General features: G+C 40.2%; 1 protein-coding gene across 6 annotated transcripts in view; it reads right to left on the minus strand.

Moving 5' to 3' along the window:
* LOC149261385 (uncharacterized) overlaps nt 1–13,401 on the minus strand; it is a 291,611-nt gene that overhangs the window by 202,094 nt on the left and 76,116 nt on the right. For all 6 annotated transcript variants that reach the window (XM_089422115.1, XM_089422123.1, XM_089422117.1 and 3 more), the window contains one exon: nt 11,860–12,086. In XM_089422115.1, coding sequence (XP_089278241.1) covers nt 11,860–12,086 — 227 coding nt within the window. The remainder of the gene's footprint in view (nt 1–11,859; nt 12,087–13,401) is intronic.

The raw sequence follows: 13,401 nt of genomic DNA on the forward strand, positions 1-13,401 counted from the left end.
ATGCCACCCAAATGCATGTGCATGGATCCCAATGCAAGACACCAACTTATAGTTGTCAGTGTAACCATTTTACAAATCATTTGCTAGCTTTCTAATACCCAACTGTGAAAAATCTATCACTGCAGCAACTGATTTATTTTTCCTACTTATTCCACAGTAAGTTATTTATGAAATTACTTCAATAAACATTAAAATAAATACTGCTGCAGATATCACACCGTAATACAAAAACAAACATATGCACAAGCATTAACACATTGAAACAAATATTTTGGACAACAGTCCCCGAAAAAACCCAATGTGGGAAAACCGGTGCAGCAAGGGTGGATTTTATTATTCCGCAATTCTTTTGTACAACAGTGTGCCAAACTGGCTTACCCACAGAGAAAAATAATTCTCCAGCACTTCTCTCAATCCCAGCGTCAGCCCGGTTGACATCTACGTGGCTCTCAAACCCTCTGCGTCAGCCTTGGGCCCCTCTGCATCACTCACGCAAGCCCGGCAAGTGACTGCGCAGTCTTCTGCTACCTCTGCGTCTGCCTGAAAGCCCTGCGTCTGCCTCTCTTGCCTCAACACTAATCTCCAGTGGTTGATCCCGCTTCTCTGCTCTGTACTTGCTGCCTCCTGATTGCTCACCAGACCACTAGTTCAATTTCTCAGCTAACCTTACTCCAAAAATTGAACTGACTGGTCTCCCTCAGTGTGTTCTCCAAGTGACCCTCAAGCTTCCTCTTATACTTTTCTCGTTGACAAATTAACAGTCGAGATTAAGTCCCTAATCAATGGCTAAGATTAGATCTGGCTTGATCCATGACTTTAGGACCATTCTAACACAGTTTTATATTAATACACATTAATATTTTATTTTCCCCAAGTTTAGACTTAGGGACTCCATTAAAAATATTAATAATTTTAATATCTCCCAAACTGCTTAGACTCTGCCCAAACCATTTCTGGGTATTGGAGATCCCATGTGGTTTAGCCTCTCCACCAATTTTCGTGGCTAGAGCACATCTGATGCTACCCCAAATCAACACTCCCTCTTAGCAAGGAATGTGCTCTAGTAATACTCCTTACTGAGTATCAACCTGATCATCCGACATCTGTCCCTGTGCTGATGTTAAGCCTCCCTGCCCAACATCCTCTACATTGTTGCATCCTGTACTGCTACCCATGGCTCTGCTACTACCACTACTGCATCTATACGACAACTTCCTCTGCATACGTGCTGTTGCTGGTCCTTTCTCCCAACACTGCATCCGCACTGCAATTCCCTCTGCATCCTTGCAATTATCACTTCCATTTCTGCTACTGAAACAAGTTCTTTACCATCCCCATCTTTTCCTTGAAGTAGTCAAATTTTGTCCTTCCAAGGGCCTTGGTGAAGATATCCACCAACTATTCTCCTGTAGGAGTGTAGCTCAACTGTACAGCTCCTTGTTGGACACAGTCCCTGACAAAGTGACATTGGCTATCAATATGCTTCAACCTATCATGAAACACTGGATTATCAGAGAGCTTGACGCAACTCTGATTATCACACATGATCCGGTAGCCTCCATATTCCTTCCGAATAGGTTCACAAGCAATTTTCTAAGCCATATGGCCTCACGCGAAGCTGTGCTTGCCGCCATATATTCTGCCTCAGATGAGCTCAAAGACACAGACTTTTGTTTCCTACTACACCAAGAGATCATCCTAATCCAATGTTTAAACAATACCCAGAGGTACTTTTCCGAACCACTGAACTTCCTGCCCAATCTGCATCAGTAAATCCACTCAATCTGATATCCTTACTCTTGGTGTACAAGAGTCCATAATCTACTATTCCCTGTAAATACCTGAGAACATGTTTGGTTGATGCCCAGTGTGCCCTCTTCGGTTCCACCATAAATTGACTGAGGGTGTTGACAGAGTAGCAAATGTCTGGCCTGGTATTGACCAAATACATCAAGGACCCTATGAGTTGCCTCTATAGGGTGGGATCAACATCCTTGTCTTCTGATGCATCAATCTTCTTCCAGTTGGTGATCAATGGCATAGCCATAGGTCTACAGTCCTCCATCCCAAATATTTTCAGGATTTTTGTAGCATACCTCCCTTGCCCAAGGAAGATTTCTCCCTTCTGCTGCCAAACTACCAACCCTAGGAAGTAGAGCATTCGTTCCAAATTCTTCATATCGAATTCTGTTACTAGATCCTTCTTGCAGTCACCAATGAGTCTGGATGATCCTGTCAAAAAGAGATCATCCACATACAATACTAAGATTAGTGGCTCGTTCTCTACAACCAGATAGTAGAGATTCGGATCCGCGTCACTCTTGACAAACCCCATCTTCTGCAAGTAGCCATCTATTCGACCATACCATGCTCTCGATGCTTGTTTTAGCCCATACAAGGCTTTCTTCAATCTGCATACATGAGACTTCTTCTCATGAGTTTCAAAGCCCTCTGGTTGTTCAATGTATACCTCCTCTTCTATTACCCCATTCAGAAATGTCGTTTTGACATCCATCTGATGGATCTCCCATCCCATCTAGGCTGCAAGAGATATCACAGTCCTAATAGATGTATACCTGGCTACCGGGGCGAAGGTCTCCTCATAGTCAATCCCTTCCTTTTGAGCATACCCCTTAGCCACAAACCTGGCCTTGTATTTCTCAACACTGTCGTTTGCAGCGTATTTGATCTTGTAGATCCATCTTGAACCTACCACTGATATGTCTTGAGGTCTTGGCACCACCTCCCAGACATCATTTACCATTATGGAGTTGTATTCCTCTACCATCGCATCTAGCCAAACCTGATGTTGAGCTACCTCCTTGAAACTGGCAGGCTCTCCATCCTGAGCTACTAATGCCTGATATCTATCTCGTTTTTTTCGCTCCCTATTATTGTTTCTTAGGGCACCGATGGAGTCCTCTACATCTCACAAAATCTGACGAAGTTCCCTGCTAGTTCTTCCTCTGCCAGCAGGTGCTTTTGTTCACTCCTTCTCCTCATCTTGAGAGTATTCCTGTCCTAAGGAAGAATTCTCTACTTTTGTTGGTTGAAGAGGCTCCTCTTTAGACTGCTCCTACGGCTCCTCTTTAGACTGCTCCTCAAAAGGCATCTCGCGAGATCTTCTGAAAGCCCTGTCCTCCATGAAATTTACATATCGTCATACTACTACCTTCCTGCTCCCTGGAAGATAGATTTTGTATGCCTTAGCGTTCTCACTATATCCTACCAGATATCCCTTTTCCGCGGTCTGATCCAACTCCTTCCTCTTTTCTTCGAGTAAGCGACAATATGCTAAACTCCCAAATATCCCGAAATGACTAACTTCAGGTGTCTTCCCTGTGAAGACTTTCTCTGGAGTAATCTTGCTTACTGCCCGATGAGGAGTCCTATTCTGAACATAGACTGTTGTGTTGCATGCTTCTGCCCACAGGAATTTTGGCATATCCTGATCATACATCATGGCCCTAAGTTGCTTCTGCAATAGTCATGTTATTTCTTTCTGCTACCCCATTCTGCTCTGAATTATATGGAGTTGTCCACTTTCTTCTGATGCCCTCCTTAGCGCAAAAATCAGTGAAGTCCTTATCGACAGATTCTCCACTATTATCTGAGCACAAAACTTTTATTTTCTTACCAATCAGATTCTCCACTAGAGCCTTGAACTCCTTGAATCGACAGAAAACCTCATCCTTGGTTTTCAAAAAATAAATCCAAGTTTTCCTTGAGTGGTCATCAATGAAGTTAAGGAAATACTCGGCATCACTAAGAGCTTTGATGGACATAGGTCCGCAGATATCAGAGTGTATCAATCTTAGTACACTCTTGGCCCTGTGTTTGCTCCTAGGAAATGTTGCCTTGGCATACTTTCCTAGAACACATCCCCTGCATACATCATCTCGTTCCATACTCAAATCCAGAACTCCTATTACAGTGCTCCTGAGAATTCTCAAAGCTCCATGGTGCAAGTGACACACTCTTCTGTGCCATAGTTCGTTCAATTCCTTGTCTACATGACTGCCTATTAGTGCCATTGGTGATTCTGGTTGCAATCTATACAACCGATTACTTTTGATCCCGATCTGCACTTTCTTTTTCCAACTCGGGTGTTTGGCGTATACCTTCTCCTTGATGAAGTAGACATCATAGCCCTTGCCTTATAGTTGAGACACAAAAAGTAAGTTCATCCCCAATCCTGGTACATGCAGTACATTTGTAGCACGAAACCATTCTCTCGATTCTGTTTGAAAAACTATGGTACCCTTCCCTACTGGAGTACACTTTGCCTTGTTCCCCATGGTGATCTGAAAGTTCATCTTCTCTTCTCGATATTCTGAGAACACTCCCTGATTCTTGTCATATGCCACGAAGCACCACTATCTATATACAATACTTTTGATGATGCAGCACTAGTCATACACGGCACTTCGTCTTCCAGCCTAGAAGCCAACATAGAGAAATCGAAATCTCTTTCTCTTGTGCAATCTTCTGAAAATATGTGAGTCCCTTGACGTGGATGCCTCTGCATCGTGATCTTGACCCATAACTGATTTTCCCTTTCTGTCTCTGATTACTTCCTCTGATACCATGTGAAAATTCTATCACTGCAACAACTGATTTATCTTTCCTACTTATTCCACAATAAGTTATTTATGAAATTACTTCAATAAACATTAAAATAAATATTGTTGCAGATATCACACTGTAATACAGAAACAAACATATGCACAAGCAGTAACACATTGATACAGATATTTTGGACAACAGTCCCCGGAAAAACCCAATGTGGGAAAACTGGTGCAGCAACGGAGGATTTTATTATTCAGCAATTCTTTTGTACAACAGGGTGCCAAACTGGCTTACGCACAGAGAGAAATAATTCTCCAGCACTTCTCTCAATCCCAGCGTCAGCCCGACTGACCTCTACGTGGCTCTCAAACCCTCTGCGTCAGCCCGACTGACCTCTACGTGGCTCTCAAACCCTCTGCATCAGCCCGACTGACCTCTACGTGGCTCTCAAACCCTCTGCGTCAGCCCTGGGCCTTTCTGCGTCACTCACGCAGGGCTAGCAAGTGACTGCGCAGTCTTCTGTTGCCTCTGCATCTGCCTGAAAAGCCCTGCGTCTACCTCTCCTGCCTCAGCGCTGGTCTCCTGTCGCTGATCCCGCCTCTCTGCTCCAAACTTGCTGCCTCCTGACTGTTCACCAGACCACTGGTTCAATTTCTCAGCCAACCCCACTCCAGAAATTGAACTGACTGGTCTCCCTCAGTGTGTTCTCCAAGTGACCCTCAAGCCCCTCTTATACTTTTCTCGTTGACAAATCAACGGCCAAGATTAAATCCCTAATCAACGGCTAAGATTAGATCTGGCTTGATCCATGACTTTTGGACCATTCTAACACAGTTTTATATTAATACAAATTAATATTTTATTTTCCCTAATTTTAGACTCAAGGACTCCATTAAAAATATTAATTATTTTAATATCTCCCAAACTGTTTAGACTCTACCCAAACCATTTCTGGATATTGGAGACCTCATGTGCTTTAGCCTCTCCACCAATTTTCGTGGCTAGAGCACATCAGATGCTACCCCAAATCAACACCAACTACTAATTTAATAAAAATTCTGTGATGAAGAAACTGAAAACTGAATGAGGTCAATCCTTGTCTTCCAAGCCCTGAAATTTGTAGTTCCTTCCAACTTGTTCTCTGACTTCACAGAGGAACCCATGGTTATAGATAAGCAATTAGATTGTAGATTACAATGCTACTTCCTTTGCCAAAGCTCTTCAACAGTGATCTTAATGTCCTTTCCTTCATCAAAGCTTTGATACATGTTGATTTTTCAAGTGCAAATGATACAAGCACTAATTTTTGAAAAACTAATAATTACTTCTAATGATGTGGATATTCTTTTAGCACTTCTAATGTTATCATTAAGCAATTACGTTGATTTGGGGTAGCATCGGATGTGCTCTAGCCACAAAATTTGGTGGAGAGGTTGGGGCACATGAGATCTCCAATACCCCGAAAGGGTTTGGGCAGATTCTAAACAAATCAAGAGATAATAAAATAATTAATATTTTTAAAATAAATTATTAATGTGTATTAATATGAATCTGTGTTAGAATGGTCCAAAAGACATGGATCGAGCCATATCTAATCTTAGTCATTGATTAGGGACTTAATCTCGGTCGTTGATATGTCAACGAGAAAAGTATAAGAGGAGGCTTGAGGGTCACTTGGAGAATACACCAGAGTGATCAGTCATTCTATTCTCTAGAGCAGGGTTTGCTAAGAGAGATAGAATTAGTGATCGGGAGTTGCAGCTGACGGACATTGAGTACAGAGAGACAGAGAGGCAGAGATAGTGTTGGGAGAGCAGTGCAGTAGGCAGGGAGAGTGACGCAAAGCCAGCCAGGGCCACGCAAAGGCAGCCGGGAGCTGCGCAGAGCCTCAGAGAGGCCAGCGTTGCTGACGCAGAGGGCCAGAGGGCTGACGCAAGGCCTCCTAAGTCTGACGCAAACCCATCTGGTGTGACGCAAGGCCAACACTGGGCAGAGAGGGGTTGACGCAATCCAGAGAGAGGCTGAGGTTGGGGTTTCTGGGGCAGATTGGTGTTGAGGAGCTGCCGGAAGGATTATCCGAGATTTCAGCGAGAAGATTTGTCTCAAACTAAGAGGTATTATTTCCAAGGGAATTCTCTGTTGGGTAGGCAAGTTTCGGCACCCAGATTGTACTCTGATATTGCTTAATAACAAAACCCTCAGATAGTTACACCGGTTTTCCCACATAGGTTTTTTCCGGGGACATTGGTCCAAAAATAATGGTGTCATATGGTGTGATTGTTTCTGTTTCTTTTAGTTGGTGATCTGTAATATGTTGAGCATGCACTAGTGTTTATTTTCAGTATTTACATTGTAAATAACTTGTTAAGTAACATAACAAGTAGGTAGGAATAAATCAGATAAAGTGCATGGAGGGTTTCTAAAAGTAGACTTAGAAACTTCAACAAATTACACTTCAAAAATTCAACCACAAATTCTCAAGGACAGTAGAGATCACAATGCACAAAGATAAAACCTATGTTGCAAGAAACGTGGGGTAGGAGGGTGTTTCCGTACGGAAACGGGTACGAAACGCTGAAACGCGTTTCAGGCCGTACTGCCACGTTTCACGAAACTGAAACGTGGCCAGTACGGCCTGAAACGCGTTTCAAGGCCGTACGACCCATGTTTCAACTTTCAGCATTTACTTGTGTTTTTTTTATTTTTTATTTTTTTATTTGTTTTGTAATCTATTGTTACGTTAGCCTAGTGCCTTCTAGTTGCTTCCAGATGCCTGTCTAAAGTTATAAAAGTGAAATTTTGCCCTAGTGTTGATATGCAGTTCATGGTAATGTTAAATTCTTAAAGTAAAAGTGATATTCTCCTTTATTTTTCATTTTCATCCTTTTACTTAAATTTTTAGCATTACCATGAAATGACTCAGGATGTTTGAGAGTGGTTTCGCCCTCATTGGATTTCATATGGAGAAAGTAGAATTTTAGATCTCACTCAAAATCCAGCAGACTTATCTGTTTTTCGGGATTTCAGGATTGGGGTGATTGCAATGTTTCCATTGGATTTTATCATGTACTAGGGTATGGAACTTGTATTTAATCGAGAGAACAAAGCCCTCTATGCAGGGGATACTCCCAATAATCAAGAGAATGTAGGGTACTAGGGTATGAAACTTGTATTTAATCAAGAGCACTAAGGTCATTCGACTATGTAGGAGGAGACTCCCAATCAAGCACGAGACAAAAAATTAGAAATTTCTCGTGGCTGATTTTGGATATTTCTATTTTCATTATGTGATTATTCATGAGTAAATGTGATGTAAATTTAGATACTTATAGTTTATGCATTGACAATTGACAATTTTATCATAATGTAATAAATTAAAATGTATCATATATGCTTTATGATTGCACATATTTCTTAAATGTCCTAATATATATCTATATATATATATATATATATATATATTCGCGTTTCCCCGTTTCCAAAATTTGGGGAGGTCGCGTTTCGTATCGCTTCCCGTTTCGGAAACTCGTACCCGTTTCCCCGTTTCGTGCAACCTTGGATAAAACAAGATTTACCCTAGGAAAACCCACTTAAGGGAAACACCCAACAACCTTTCCTTAGAGAAATTCTTCAGTTCAACAAGAGATACACCTAATTCCGCTACGTACATATGATGGTCAAACTAACCAACAATGCTATGGTCAAACATGGTCAAACTTCCCTCGTTTCAAGTCAATATTTTTCCCAACAAACTTGGCCTTGTCTAATCTACCTATGTTGAAATTCGGCCTCCTAGAAACTTGGCATTGTTGCCTAGAATATGCCTAGAAACTTGCATGTGTGAAACTATAGGAGAGAGAACCACACGTGCGAAGTCAAAGAGAGATAGAAAAGATACTTGAGATGTCTTTGTCCTTCTTCTTTTCCTTTGCTTAGATGCCCAAAAGATGTCTTGTCTTGTGAGAGATCGAATTGTGCTTGAAGGAGGAGGTCGAGTGCCTTATATATAGTGTTATGGCTGGCCTGAATGGGTGTCTCTTCACTAGGGCTGACTTGACTTGAAAGAGGGCCCACATTGACAAGTTTGGAGCCAAAAATTCAAAATTCAAAATTTTCTCTTTTGAAAACGACATGAAGAACATGCCTTACATTTTTCATTATATATATTTCCAAGGCTAAAATATTAATTATGAAGACCAACCATAGCTACAAAATTCATCAAAATTGTCCTCTTTAAGGCCTATAAGGAAAAACTATATGTGCAAACCTAATACTTAATTTCTCCCCTCACAAGAGCAATAGCTAGGGTTTTAGAAGTGGATGCCCTAAGGCATCCCCCCTTACTCCTTCAAAATCCTTCCTTGGAAATTTATGCCATAAAGACTCCATTAACCCTTGTTGGATAGGGCATTGGTCTAGTAGTATGTTGATCACCCTAAAAGTTAATAAAAAACCTTTTTCTCTTTATATCTCCTAGACGGTTAGGGTAAATGCTATGGTTTTGGGGTTAATTTGTGCATAAACTTGTTGTTTTATTGCATGTGGGTGTGCGTAAACTGCTTGTTTCATTGCATGTAGGTGCGTAATATCCCAAACTAAAATATTCAGCAAATTCTTGGAATTTAACTCAACAAAAGTTGCTTCATAAAAATTTCATTCATTTAACAGAACATTGACATGTAAAATGTAACAAATAGAGTAAGGCAACAAAAGTAATCTCAATTTTTATTATAATAAACTGGGGTTTACATGTTGATACAACTACTATAGCTGAGATAGAAAATTGGCCTCAGGAATCTACTCCAATGCTGCAGTGGCCCTCCAAAATAATCTAAATTGTGATTGCTAAGCTCTCCGGTGAATTCTGGATGAATCCACCATGGGGAGAGATGGGTACTCGCCCACTCTCACTAAATCACTCGAGGATTTCCATCTTGGGGCTACAGCTGAAGCTGGAAACTCTCGGTTCTCCAAACCTCTCCACAAGAAAAATACTCAAATCCAAGATATCTTCAAATGGTCTCCTCCTCCTTTATAGATTTGATGGACCCCTCTAGAAGCCTTATTTTATTATTATTTTAATCACTTAGTACTTTTTCCCTCCTTTAATTTTAATTAAAATACCTTTTTAATTCAGGAAAATGGTAAATCGGCCACCATCCCTCCTCAGCCCACTGAAAGTCACTTCCCACCATCTCATTTTGTAGATCTTCTCGTTCTGGTTCCAACGAGTTATTACACTAAGGTGTTCCGTCAAGTATGCCTCCCAGAATGCCACCTTAAGCGGAATTAATTGAGTTAGGCTCAATAATAACCCCGTTTTCTAAAAGTTGTCGAAATGCAACAAAATGAAAGGCAAGTTGTGTGGATGATGGAATATGCCAAGCGAATGCCATTGAATCCCATAAAAACTTCTCAAAGCTTCCCCAAGAGCTCTGATGACATAATCATGCTCCCCTGACCTGGCCATCCCATGCCCTGTAAATCCACCCTGAATGTACTATAGAGGAAAATAAAAATGGGGACATGACAAGGTGGCTCAATGTCTAAGGTTTGTCTCTATAAATCATATACAAGCAAAATCTAGCGTAGGGGATGGCCTAACATACCCTAGAATGCTTGACATCGCCCTTTATTCTTGTTGTTTATGCATGTATAATAGTCATAAAACAACTGACCCTAGTTAAACCCTAACCCCTATTTGATAGCCTTGTTCCACTCTTGTTCAAGATCATCTTGAGTTCTTTTCATAGGCTGCTATATGACATTGAATGCCATATTATTGAAGATCATCCAAACCATAACTTTTCTATTTCAATTACCAATTTCCAATTGCTAATTTATCTGAATCAAATACGATCACAAGAATTTCATTGCATTGCAAAATTTGTTGGTTGCATCCCAAAAAGGTTATTATTTACATAGTCATCAGGCATTTCCATTTGTACAACCATGAACCTAAAAGGTATATAACACTATTTGAGAAACCCATCACTTTATTACTTGCATGAATACAATCACTATTAGTTTCCAATATTTACTTTGAACAAAGAAATAATTGAAAATGAACCCAAGCACAATGCAAATGAATGCAGTTTGCCAGTTAGTGTTCTTATCCAATATTTACCTCAAACACAGAGAAATAATTGAAAATGAATCCAGGCACAATGCACGATAGATCTAGTAACCAGGGAGTAGTGGTTGTGAAAGGGGGTGTAAGTTCAACTCCTCATACAAAAATATGCATGTCGTAACTCTATGCCCATGTTGATGTTTGCAGCTCAGGCAGGTATTTTACACAGGCCTATATGTCGACACTTGCAGAAGTCGTCCATAGTCTCCTTAGATACTTGCTCTAATTTCAACATGTTGCTAATGTAACGTACCCTAACTTAGGAAAAAGCACATATTTTTATGTTGGCCCATTGAGCTAAAGTAAACTTAGGAAAAGTAAAGTAAATTACTTTAGTTAATAAGTTTTAGTCTCAGCCCTTGATCTCGAGTGAGGCAAGAATTTATCTCAGCCGTCAATCACTTTGGAGATTAGGGTTATGGATTCAGCTCAATGTGAAGTTACAAAAGCAAGGCTAGGGAGATGGGAAAGACACACACTATGGCAACACAAGATTGAGTATCTTCTTAGTGAGTGTTGGGTTCGAGGAACGGCAGCAAGAAAATCTGGATCAGCCAAGGAGGGTTGATCAGTCCGATTTGATCCAGGGTTGTAAGTTATTCCTCAGTTGGGCCATTATCCCAGGACAAGGGCCCACGTAAGTTTGGATTATTAATGAAAAATGCTGATTGGACAAAATCTATATGTCATCTTTTATGAGATCAGTTATTCTATTTTTGTTTCCGCTAAGTTAAGAACCTAACTGCGTAAGTTATTCAATAGATCTTGCTTCTGCTAGGTTAATAATTTACCAGTGTTAGGTTTAGCGGAAATGAACAGCTCAGTGGTACTAGCTAAAAGGAATATGGGCTTCTAATCACATGGGCAAGCTTGTCATATAATGTTTCCATTTTAGAAGATAAAGTAGACAACATTTCAATTGGTTTCAGAAACTGGGCTACAATTTAGGAAGCCATCCGGTATTATCCACTATCTCAAGTGTATGTGATAAAGGGAGAAAAATTCTTAGACCTATTAACATTAACTGAATGCATCCATGCAATTAAGTAGTTTTAACTTTTAATAAATGGAAGGTAAATTAGGATACCAAACCTGTTTCATTTACAATCTCAATGGCATCTAGGAAATGAAAGAAAGTGCATTCTCCAAGCCATTACCTCAACATTAGCTGAGTGCCTTGACGTCTCAAGAGATTCTTCAGCATCTTTGCCATATTCCAGACTCTTAGACTCAACTTCTTGGTTTGAGGTTTGGATTTCTACAACAGTATCATCTGAATCTTTCCTGCTGTCACTTTCCATGGTTCCACTTTTAGTGTTCATCACTGAACTGTATTCTCTCTCTCCAATTCCTATGCGGAAATCCATTTTCTCTTTTTCTTTCCCTGCAGCAATATTGAATTGATTAGCAATCCTTGACAGCCAGGAAGGTAAGTTGGCAAAAACAATCTTAAAACAAAAGGCTTAAATAACATGGACTATTCTAAATATAATTGTGCTAATCCTTTCAACAAGAGATGTTACAACCTAAAGAAACCAAGCTGCTGGCTAAATTATCATTTGCATGTTAACATTAAACCTTCATCCATATGCTTTCCATGGAATTTCGGAATAAGATTAGTTAGAACTTGCAGCCAATTTGAGTATGTAATTCCTCTGAATGAGAATTTACATAGTCACCTTCACCTCCGCTGCTGGTTGGGCATTCTCACTTTTCTTTCTGCATGATACAGACAGAGTCCCAACCTATTTATATAAATGGCAGAAACCAGATTAACGGCAAGTAGTCTGTGTGGGTGAAGATTTCCAAACAACGGAGGAATATTAAGGTTTGGAGCCTGGACCATGCAGACACGTTGTTTGTGAAGTTTGAATGCATTAAGAAACAGACTCTTGAGATACCCAGTGATTAATGAGGATAGATTCTACAGGGTTTCAAGTTTAGGATGGTGTTGAAAGTTTCAAATTCAGCGAACCCCAATGAAAATTTAAAGTTTGTTTTGGTTCGGTGAAGGGTTCATTGAGGTTTTCCACCGCCGACCACTTCCATGTACTGCTGTGAGTTTTAATCAGAGCTTTTCACGTGCTGCTGTGATCTGTGCATCCTCTCCTATCCATACTATTGATCGAACAAGTTCTAGACTTCGGGCCTCATTCAGGAGTCTGAATGATGGCGATGTGGATTTGCTGCACTGGGCAAACTGTATTTCATATGTGTGGCAATGAGCCGAGGTTGTAGTTTATGCCAAGTAATCTGTGGCGGAGAAAGTAATTTGTAACAAAAAAAGTTCGTTTTTAAAGTTAAATACGCCAAAAGACTTGAAATATGAAGATCTCCATTGAAGATATAAGAATATATATTAAAATGTATGAATGAGAATGATGTTACAAATGAGAGTGAGGACTTACTTATATACCCTAGGTAGGTGTCCCTTTATGAACGGCCATGTCCTTTAGAGACATACCTTTTCATTAACAAATTACTAATTAATCAGTGTTTATGATGTGTTATTATTATTTATATCTATGTTTTATTCATAACGTTGTCTTCCTCCTCAAAAAGCTTTGTCCTCAAAGCTTGCTGATGAAAAAGCTTGATCTCTTTTTTCATTTCGAATGTCTTCTTGTCTCAGAACTGTCATCTTTGTTGATACAAGTTGATATGATCCTTGGAGTGATATATAAAATTGTCGCACAAAG

This window comes from Pinus tabuliformis, chromosome 6 (genome assembly GCF_031772625.1).
Source record: "Pinus tabuliformis cultivar Carrire ecotype Pingquan chromosome 6, CPIR1, whole genome shotgun sequence".
Lineage (NCBI taxonomy): Eukaryota > Viridiplantae > Streptophyta > Pinopsida > Pinales > Pinaceae > Pinus > Pinus tabuliformis.